The sequence below is a fragment of the Pangasianodon hypophthalmus genome, chromosome 26 (assembly GCF_027358585.1).
Source record: "Pangasianodon hypophthalmus isolate fPanHyp1 chromosome 26, fPanHyp1.pri, whole genome shotgun sequence".
Classification (NCBI taxonomy): Eukaryota; Metazoa; Chordata; class Actinopteri; order Siluriformes; family Pangasiidae; genus Pangasianodon; species Pangasianodon hypophthalmus.
In genome coordinates this window covers 929,241-939,659 of record NC_069735.1, presented here as the reverse complement: position 1 = coordinate 939,659, position 10,419 = coordinate 929,241, and the positions used below count along the sequence as shown (strand labels likewise).

Genomic DNA, 10,419 nt, shown 5'->3' with positions numbered 1-10,419 from the left:
TAAAATATAAACACACACACACACACACACACACAGGACCCGAAGAGAGAGCAGTCTCAAATGATTTATTTCACATAAATATATATCTTTATATATAAATCATCTTTGCAACTTTGCACATTTGAAAATTGTTTAACATTTTCTCTCTTTTTTTATATACACAAGACTTTTAAAGTATCGAAATCGCGATACTAGTCTTGGTATCATTGGATCAATTAAAAAATAAATAAATAAATCAGTGGTATGGTCCAACACTAGTAGGTGTGGTTTGAAGAGCTGCAAATGTTGCTTGTTTTCATCAGCGCTGATGTTAAGCCCCGCCCACATCCGGCTGTTGGCGAATGAGAGTTGAATCTGGGTTAAGTAGGCGGGATTCGAGCGGCGACTTGTTTTCATGGAAGTTGTTGCTAAGCCACGCCTGCATCCGAATGTTGGCGAATGAGAGTCCATAACGGTGATGTAGGCGGGGCTTGGGTTTATTAAACCACGCCCATGTTTGAGTGTTAGCGAATCAGAGTCGGTTGAGATATAATAAGGCGGGGCTTAAAGTGTAACTTGTTTTCATGAGCGCTCGTCTCGCCTGCGCGTCGCCGTTTTGTTTTGTCAACCGGTGGACTTCATGCGCCATGCAGCCGCGGGTTTGACGTGGGGGGGGGGATAAAAAACCCTAACAGCTGTGGATAAGGCCGCGGCGGGATCCAGGAATTCATTTCGGAATAAGTATAAAAATATTATCTGACACATAAAACAATAGTCGGTGATATCAGTAGTTATGGAGGAGAAGAAGGAGGAGGGAGAAGCGGAGATCCAGGAGCACGGACCCGAGCACTGGTTCTCCAAATGGGAGCGGCAGTGCCTGGCTGAGGCCGAGCAGGACGAGCCGAGCGAGGAGGAGCCGGAGCAGAGCCGGCAGAAGCTGTGGCATCTCTTCCAAAACTCCGCCACGGCGGTCGCGCAGCTCTACAAAGGTCCGCGTGCACTATAATACGCACTATAACAAGCGCGAGCCGAGCTCGAGCGCTCATCTGTGCATGCTAAGCTAACCGGGATACCAGTTAGCCTGCTAGCTAAACAAAGGGCATTACGGCTTGAGTAGCTTCCTTGTATAACTTCCTAAACCACAGCGACACAAAAGTGCTCTTTTAAACTCTTAATGAACCGAACATTCTGTCCTGGAAGTCCTTAAAACACTATTTCCCCGTCTATCCACACTGAAGGTCGCTTGCTAGTCAATACCCTGTAACGTTATCTTATGCTAGCTAGCTAGCTTTTATGCTAATCCCGTCTCTAATTAGGCAGCCTGATTATTGATTATTGATAAACTCTCAGCTGGTACATTCTTTAAATTTTTAATCCACAGTGTCTGTTTTGTTCAGAGTGTCTTTTCTGATAGTCACACTAAAGAGCCATGTATGATTTAAAGCGGTTTTTTTTGTTTGTTTGGCTTTTTTGACGCCTATCATTTGGTGAAACAAAATGGCGAAGTCCTGGGAGGAGTTCCTCTGGGTGAAAATAACTTGAGACAATTTATAGCCGAAAGCATCTCTGTTTTCAGATCGCCTTCTCCTTATTCAGAGCTGGAACACACACATTTGCGTACTTCTAGTTGCATTTTAAAAAAAAAACAGAAATCCAGCTCATGTCAAAGAAGCGTTGGATTAAAAAAATGCAAAGAAACAAAATGGCGAAGGAAGGTTTATAGCCAGCCAGCTGAGTTATTACGATTTGTGCTGGAGTTATTGTTGGTCAGTCCAGCTTCCGAGTGCTGGTCATTATTTGGCCTTGCTCTGTTTTTGGGATAAATCTGCTACTTTATAAGATGATGATTATTATTATTGACCTCATAACTAACTGTTTATTCGTCTAAGTGAACTTGTTTTGGCTCGCAGTCCTGCTTTACACGGTGCGAAATCTGATAAAAACTAAACTACTACTCCCAACAAAATGGCGTCGCCCTCCTAGAGATCAGATTTAATCCTTAAAGTTTTATTATTATTACCTGCTAAAAGTGTGCGTCTCACTCAGAGCGGGTTTATTTGTGAACAGTGTGAATTTTTGTTCGGGTTTTGAGAGCATTTCCATCGCAGCCTTTGTGTGTGTGTGTGTGTATGAGCCAGGACATCTAGCCTGGCCGTGTCTCTAACAGCTCTCAGCTCCTTACATGACTGCACTACAACATAATGACACTCGAGCCCTATCTAGTGCACTAGGTGTCCAGTTGGGGGGATATTTGGGATTTAGCCGGCGGCTGTTTCATTAACCTTAACCTTAACGTGAACAGGCAGGGGAAATGATGACACATGGTGTTTCTGGGAAATATAAAGAACTTCCTGTGCTTTTCTTTCTCTTACAGATCGAGTGTGTCAGCAACAGGGGCTTTCTCTGTGGGTCCCATTTCAAAATGCTGCTACAGCCGTCACCAACCTTTATAGAGGTATGTCTGGGTCGAAAAAACAGCGCCGTGTACGGATGAAGGAACCACACATCGTAGAGAATTCTTTGGTCATGAGTTGAGATGGTGGTCTTGGGACGCATAGTGTACTGATACACCCAAGAATCCGAGATTATTTTTTTTTAATCCATATCTCAAGACCTGGCGACGTATATGCTGTTTTTTTGCGCAGGATCTTTGCTTTTTAACGTAGGCGTACGACACCGCTATGAGCCGTCTCTCGCAAAAAGAGTCCGCAGTACGAGTACAACGCCAGACGAGCCAATCAGCATGAGAATCTAAAATGACTGACAGTTGCATAGGTGTTTTGAGCGTTCACATATTAACTGACCCTTTGGAAGCCCCGCCCCCTTCTCTCCATCTCGCGTAACTAATGCCGCGTTCGACCCGAGGTCACGACTCGTAATTCCCCGATTCCGAGCAGCCGAAGAAAACCCGTCAAAGCGCAATTCCTACTCGTCAACATGGGAGTCTTCCAAATTATACAAGTTTACGGAGCGAAGTAGAATCAAAAGCGTCAGCAGGAAATACAGCAGCGGCGCTTCTTACCTTTTAAACGAGTTATACTGTATATACATGCGTTAGCTTTAGACCAATCAACGTACAGACGCGGTCGCTTGTTGAAGCTATAACACTGACTCTTCAGCTCACTCAGCACAGCTAGCTGGATAGCTCCTCGCTAACAAAATACGGACACGTTTTTTTTCCCCCACTTCGTCTGCCAACGTCGAAAATGACGTAATTTTGACCAGCTAATGAGCCGAATCGATCGCGGCATAATCTCTCGCCTCGACTCGCAAGAAGCGCTGACGCGGCATCCTCGCTTTCTGTCACGGAAACATTGAAAATGTTTTTAGTTTGATAAAGTGAAATATAATCAATACGTGTGTTTTCATGTCTATAGTTATCCTCAGTTTGTATATTTATTAGCAACGGCACCGAAAAATTTCCACAGAAAATGGTCTCTAATATTAAACTTCTCTATCGTCTACATCTCGCCGAAAAGCGCCCAAAGCGGTTACTGAAAAAGATCAAAGAACATACGCAAAGAACATCATATTGAAAATGTACCACCTTTTTTTTTTTTTTTTTTTTTAAACGTAAAACTCGTAAGACAGCTATGAATACGCTAGTGGCCTTGGAGAAACGTAAACAACCTCACTTTGAAGAACATTTGTGTTTAAGCGAGGATGTTTTCTGCACGCGCTGATACTCCTGATCACGCCGATCGACCACGTAATCTTTTTCTTTAACCGCTAGAACCTCGTCGTATAATCTGACCTGGAGAACAGGCCGTCTGTTACACAATTCGGAAAAGACGTCGTAAAGCTCGACGTAATAATCTCCGTCTAAAACCGGATCGAAGTGCGCCAAAACTTTGGTTTAACGATCTTATTTTTTTTTCCTTCAGTACTGTCCTTCAGAAGCTACATGAGATATTTACACATTTCCCAGAAGACACAATAATAACAATTTACACCGATCATCCTGTTCAAAAGTTTACACCCCCCCGGCTCTTCTTGAGCATCAGTGAATGTTTGCAGCTTTTGTAATAGTCGTGTTCGAGTCCCTCAGTGTGAAAAGATGGATCTCAGCATCATGTAGCTGCTGATGGAAAGGAGTCAGATACGCAGAAGATGCTGGAAAAGCAGAGAAGGTGCAGGAGCTGGAGGATTTTACTGAAGAACAGTGTGCAGTTTAACTGCTCAGGACAAACAAGAGACTCATGAACAACTTTCACAAAACATAAAAACAGTCTCTGATCATCAGGAAACACACACAGGATTAAGAATCGAGTGTAGGGAAACTTCTGAACTGGTTCCTGTGTGTAGATTCAGTTATTATTGTGTCTCGTGGACGAGATGGAAACATCCGCAGTGTGAAATCGTTTATTCAGGGCAGAACTAAATAAAACCAAAATGAATTTTTATGATGCGTCTTATTTATTTTTTTTTAATTAACGTTTTGCAGATTCTGCAAGGCGTAAAACCCGTTTCGTCCTGCGGAATTGCGCTTCACGTTGAAAGACGTGCTGTTGCGTACGCACACGTGCACTGGCATGCGATTTGGTGTGTGCTGTGACGTCGTCTCTTTGTGTCTTTTAACGTTTTTGCATAACAGTAGTCGAGCGCATGCAAACGCGCACAACGATTCTTTTTAACTTGTCGCAAACGCACCTTTTTTTTTTTAAAAAAAAAAACCTCCGTGTCCTTTTAAATACGTCGGATTCACACACACAGTTTGCAGATCTTTGCAGAGCTTTTCCTGGTGTTGAGCTTCACCGATAGCTGCGTAGACTTTAGACAGGGATCGAAAGAAAAAAGTCGTATCCGTGTCCGACAAGCGGCGTTATCGATTCAACAGAGAAATGCACACGATTTCGTAAACACACGTGTCCTGACGAATTATTAAAGAAAATGCTTTACTGCTGTGAGAAGAGAAGTCTGTTAATCCGGTCAGAGATTCGCTCCTGAAGTCTGCGGCTTAATTTCCATGAAGTTTGAATTTTAACCGACGTCACGGCGCTCGCTGCTACCGTCGGCGTGCAGGCTGAACTACGGCGTCGATACTCACTGAAGCTTTGTGTGATGTCTCAGAAGGTGTTGATTAATTTTCCATAACAGCAGGTTTATAGTAATGCGCTCGTCTATAGTAACAGCTCACTCACTCATCCGCTGATAACAAACGGATTTAAAAATCGTCGTTTTCTGTAAGATGTTTCTTTATGCAGCGTTTATGGAAGGAGTCTCACGGAAGGAATGTTTATAGCTGCTGTAAAGTAAGTGCTGTAACTCGTGACCGCGCCATCACGCCGCCCTGTTGTTGATTACTTTCCTGTAAAAGCGTGTCCCCAAGCCGCCCTAGCTGCCCTATGTTTCTGTAAATATCTCTCGCACAGATCTCGAGCGTTAGTGTTTAGCAGACGCTGCAGAGACGTCGGTGTGGCCTGTTCTTTCTGCTTAAAGCCCCGGGGTGCTTTTCTGACCGGAATGGATTTGGTCTTGTACATCAGTGAGATCAGACAGCGCGAGAGAACGCAGATGCACTTCGTGTCTTTGTCTAAAGCGCTTTCGTTTTTCCTCCATTGTATAAACTGAGAAATTTTATACACACACACACACGAATCAGAATGTTCGTTTTTTACATTGTCATTTTTAACACACTCTACAGTTCCTGTTATTAAATGTATGTTATATCTGCTGTAATCACAGTGATGTCAGCAATCATCACTAAACAAACCAACAACTGAGTTGTATCTAGTTTTACATCTAGCTTTTTTTGCTAACCTCAGAGTTTATTACTTAGCTAACATACTAGTCTAGGATTATGTTCATTTTCATCTTACGCCAGGTTTTTAACACGAAGTAAAGCTGCTGTTGGCTGATTCGATAGTGTCGGGTTTATTTTTGTTAGCGTTATATAGACATTAGGGCTTTTCACACTGCGCTGAACGTCCTCGTCGTTCTAAACCCCACTTTTAACCCCCGGCTAGAGGATCGTTTCACACTTGTAATTTAGAAGCGGGATTTTTAGAACGGCTTTTGCGGTGCGAAACGTGTACAGCGTTGAGACGCTGATGCGGTGTCAGTGTTGCATCTAGATGCAGAAATCTGAAACAGCGTGTGCGTCGTATCACGTGCGTCGTACAGTCACAGAAACCCTGCGTGTTGTTTAAACAGTAGTTGCAGCGTTTGAGGGGAAAAATAAAAAATTACGCTACTGTACAAGTAAACACGTCGCTCCATGCGTAAAAGGAATTCAAAAAACTATTTGTGTTTTCTGTCTTTCGTCTTTGTGTGCATCCGGAGGCTTAAAACAGCCAAGGACGATTTACGTAGCGACATTTTTTCCTCACGTGAAAGTATTTATCCAATCGTGGTTGTTGACGGCATAAATATGCAAATAAGAACGTTACCCCAGGGTTTAGGAGTGTACGGTGTGAAACGTCAGATTATGACTAGCCGGGATTAACTGTTAACTCCGGGTAAAGCGTGAGCAGTGTGAAACGAGAGAACCCAGGATTCCGTTTCCTCGGGGTTTAGAATGACTCGGGGTCAAAGTGTGAAAAGCCCTTTTGTGTGTGTTAATATTCACGTCCATACATCAGACGTGTCTCGCGACGTGACGGGGGAAATCTCCTCACAGAGCTGCTCGCGCTGTACGAAACCTTACGAAGCACCACACAGATGATGGAAAGAACTTTAAGTGATGGCGATAACTAGGCATCTGATACGCGTCACATTGTATCATATCACGTCACAACCGTACCGTATCACGTCACAACCGTACCGTATCACGTCACAACCGTACCGTATCACGTCACAACCGTATCACGTCACAACCGTATCACGTCACAACCGTATCACGTCACAACCGTATCGTATCATATCAAATCTTATCACGTGACATTGCATCATATCACGTCGCGTCACATCGTATCGTATCACGTCACAATCGTATCGTATCACGTCACAATCGTATCACGTCACAATCGTATCGTATCACGTGACGTTGCATCGTATCGTATCGTATCGCGTCACATCGTATTGTATCACGTCGGATCGTATCGCTCTTGCGCACGGTGAGATCTGCACACGATTCAGCTGCGAGAGAGAAGTTGTGCCTATAACAAGGCTGCAGCAGCTAACCGACAGACTCCGTTTCATCAGATGGAAAATGCCGGAGCCAGTTACAGACCTCTTGTAAAGCGTGAGAACTCTTTACATCTCGCTACGCTTTGGGCTTCATGACGCATTTTCAACCTTTTTATTCATGCGAGTAAAGATTTGAAAGCGCGGAGCACCCGCTTGAGCCACGCTTATTAACTCCTGTATGGAGTTATCTGACTGTATCTGGTTTCCGAGCTGCATCACGCGTTTACGGAGATATTTATTTTTCTCAGCTTATCAGAGAACGTCTCCTGCTCCTCGCTATGACGAGCGAGCGGTTAGTCTGAGAGACGAACGTTTTCTCACTTCAGAGCACAACTCGTCAGCGAGCAGCGAAGCTTTTTGAGTTTTTTAACGTTGATAAATGCTATGTCGTTTAATTTTCTTAACTAAAACAATATACTTTTTCAATACATCGTGTGTGTGTGTGTGTGTGTGTGAGACGAATTGAATCTAAACCAAGTCGCCATCTTGTTTTCGGCTTGCGTCAGAGTCGATCCCAAAAAGAGTCGATTCACTGATTCCAGAGAGTCAACTCCGGAGTCGATTCCACACATCAAAAATGATTCTACTCTCTCTCTCACACACACACACACACACACACACACACACCACACACACACACGACAAGCGAGCGAATAACTATAGCTGCCATTTTGCTTTATGAACGACTAGCGGTTGCAGCAGACAAGAAAGAGTTTTCTCTGTACTGGAAAGAAGAAGAAAAACAACTCCAAGTGAACGTGTACTTAAAGTCTAAGGGCAGCTGTTGAAATCATGCTTGTTGGCTCACTTTCAGCGTGAAGTAAAACTCGTGGCGTATATGAGAACGTCGCGTAGATTATACAGCTGTCCAGCATTGGCGTGATACAGGAACACGACAGTACAGCGCGTTTACTGGAGCTTTCCAGAAGGGTTTAGGCGTCTGACCGCGCAACAACGTTGTTCACGAGAAATCGCATCACGTGCACAGATGTGATAAACAGCATCGTAATCAACGCCGTACGCGAGCGCAGGTTCATGCTGCGACGCCGTGTTTTTCCCGTTCACACACAAACAGTAAAAAAATTAAATAAATAAATATAAAAATTAAGCATTTCTTTTTCCATCTTGGATGTTTTTGAAAAGCGTCGACCCAAAACGCAGAAAAAAAAAAAAAAAAGATTTGTGTACGTCTGTGGACGAACCTTAGAGCTGCAGTTATGAATGCATGACCCTGAGCAGTTCATCTGTAAATAATTTAACAGTTTAGATTTTTAAAAACATTTTTAAATAAAGACTTGTTTTGTTTTTATTCTGCGCAGAGAGCGTGGAAGCGCACCAGCGCAGCTACGAGCTAGGCATTCAGATCGGCCACCAGAGACGCAACAAGGACGTGCTCGCCTGGGTGAAGAAGAGGAGGCGGACCATCCGGCGCGAGGACCTCATCAGCTTCCTGTGCGGCAAAGCCCCACCCCCACGCAGCTCACGGGCTCCGCCCAGAATCGCCATGGCGCCGTCATCAGAGACGAGCTCTTCCGTCGAGACAGACCTGCAGCCGTTTAGGGAGGCCATCGCTCTGCACGGTACGTTTTCGCCAAACTGAACACGTTTTCATTCCTGCGTACTCAGTGTGACTCTGATGTAATAGATATCTGTGTGTGTGTGTGTGTGTGTGTGTGTGTGTGTGTGTGTGTGTGTGTGTGTGTGTGTTCCAGGCCTGAGCGGTGCCATGGCGAGTATAAGCATGCGCTCCGGAGCACCGGGATCGCCCACACACCTGAGCGCAGGCTCCACCCCCGGCCGCCGCAGGAACGGTCTCCACGACGTCGACTTGAACACCTTCATCGCCGAGGAGATGGCGCTCCACCTGGACAACGGCACCCGCAAGCGGAGCTCCGCCCAGTGCGGTGATGTCATCACAGACTCGCCCACCCACAAACGCAATAGGATGATCTGAGCTGTCTCGAGTTGACACGGAGGGGAGTGGGGGGGGAAACAAAAAAAAAAGGAAAAGAAAAGATTAAGAGAAATTAAACAAACTAAAAAGCCACTTGTCAGTCATCCTCCCATCTTTACTCCGAACGGGAAAACCTCGCGGCGGTCCGGCGCGTTCCTCCGAACCGATCGAAAGAACCGAGCGGGAGGCGGAGGCTCAGCGCAAAGTGCCCTTCCATGCGATTACGCCTGCATACACTCACACACCTTCAGTTCACCTTTTTCTGTTCGCGTCGAATGTCCGAGCGAGTACGATGAAACTCGTACCGAGTGCGGGAGAAACGGGGTGTGTGTGTGTGTGTGTGTGTGTGTGTGTGTGTGTGTGTGTGTGTGTGTGTGTGTGTGTGAGAGAGATATAAGTGGTGTGAGTGATGTTATGAATGTAAAGGTGTGTTTTTGGTTTGCATAGTGAGTGTGTGTGAGTGTGTGTTAGTGCGAACATGTGAGTGTGTGTGAGTGTGTGTGAGTGTGTGATACCTGCCTCCTCCAAACAGCGCCTGTCACTGCCCCAGCTCAGCTACCACACTGCGGCTTAAAGACAAACAAGTGTTTTTTTTTTTATTTTTATTGTTATTATTATTATTTTAATTTTAAATATTATTTACAATGTTATTTGTATTTTTATTTTATTTCTCGCCTTCTGTTTTCTTTTGTTTTTTGTTTTTTTTTGCTGCTCAAGAAGCAGGCACAAGTGCTCCAAAAGCAGTACTTACTCTGTGTGAGCATGACCCTGAATCACTTCATTTTATTTTTCTTCTACTGTGAAGTTCTCATCCTTCTCATGAGTTCATTCTGTAATCTTCCACTCCTCCTCCTCCTCCTCCTCCTCTCACTCTCGTCCTCTTCCTCCTCTTCTTCCTCTTCCTCCTCTTCCTCAGCACATCTCCGGTGTAACTTTATGAAATGTAAATAACAGTAGGTGCTGACATAGACTTGTGGTACATATTGTAAAAAAGAGCTGTGCAGAGACCATTGAATTGTTAATGTACAATAATGATTCTTGCATTAAAGAAATGAAGCTTTTAACTAAACCCTGCGTTCTGTGCTTTCACATCAGACCAAAAAGGATCATGGGAGATTAATGGATCACTCGCTCAGGGTTGACTTTTATTTCTTTATAACCTCATGCTGGAAAAACGTTGGAGCAACTCGACCGTCGCTAGAGAACGATGCACTTGTTAAAGTGATACTCGGGTCTGAAGCTGAAAGTCGTTCTGGCTGTAACGTCAATCACGTTTATATTAATGCACTCGTTCTACTTCGCTACTGTTTCTATAGTAACGGCTCATTCACCGGGACCTGTACGGCGGATGCTCAGCG

The 10,419-nt window shown here is 44.5% G+C and overlaps 1 protein-coding gene across 1 annotated transcript; it reads left to right on the top strand.

Annotated features, from left to right (window-relative positions):
• Positions 1–576: 576 nt before the first annotated feature.
• Positions 577–10,130, top strand: hapstr1b (HUWE1 associated protein modifying stress responses b). The gene is made up of 4 exons (XM_026928986.3): positions 577–968; positions 2,354–2,434; positions 8,427–8,687; positions 8,820–10,130. Exons 1-4 carry the CDS (start codon positions 773–775, stop codon positions 9,059–9,061), a joined length of 780 nt encoding a protein of 259 aa, XP_026784787.3. The 5' UTR covers positions 577–772; the 3' UTR covers positions 9,062–10,130.
• Positions 10,131–10,419: the final 289 nt, after the last annotated feature.

Excerpts from the sequence above, each read along its gene's own strand:
- hapstr1b (XM_026928986.3), top strand. The coding sequence starts at position 773 with ATGGAGGAGAAGAAGGAGGAGGGAGAAGCGGAGATCCAGGAGCACGGA. Across the intron at positions 2,435-8,426 it reads CGTCACCAACCTTTATAGAG|AGAGCGTGGAAGCGCACCAG; the intron begins GTATGTCTGGGT and ends TATTCTGCGCAG. Across the intron at positions 8,688-8,819 it reads GGAGGCCATCGCTCTGCACG|GCCTGAGCGGTGCCATGGCG; the intron begins GTACGTTTTCGC and ends TGTGTGTTCCAG.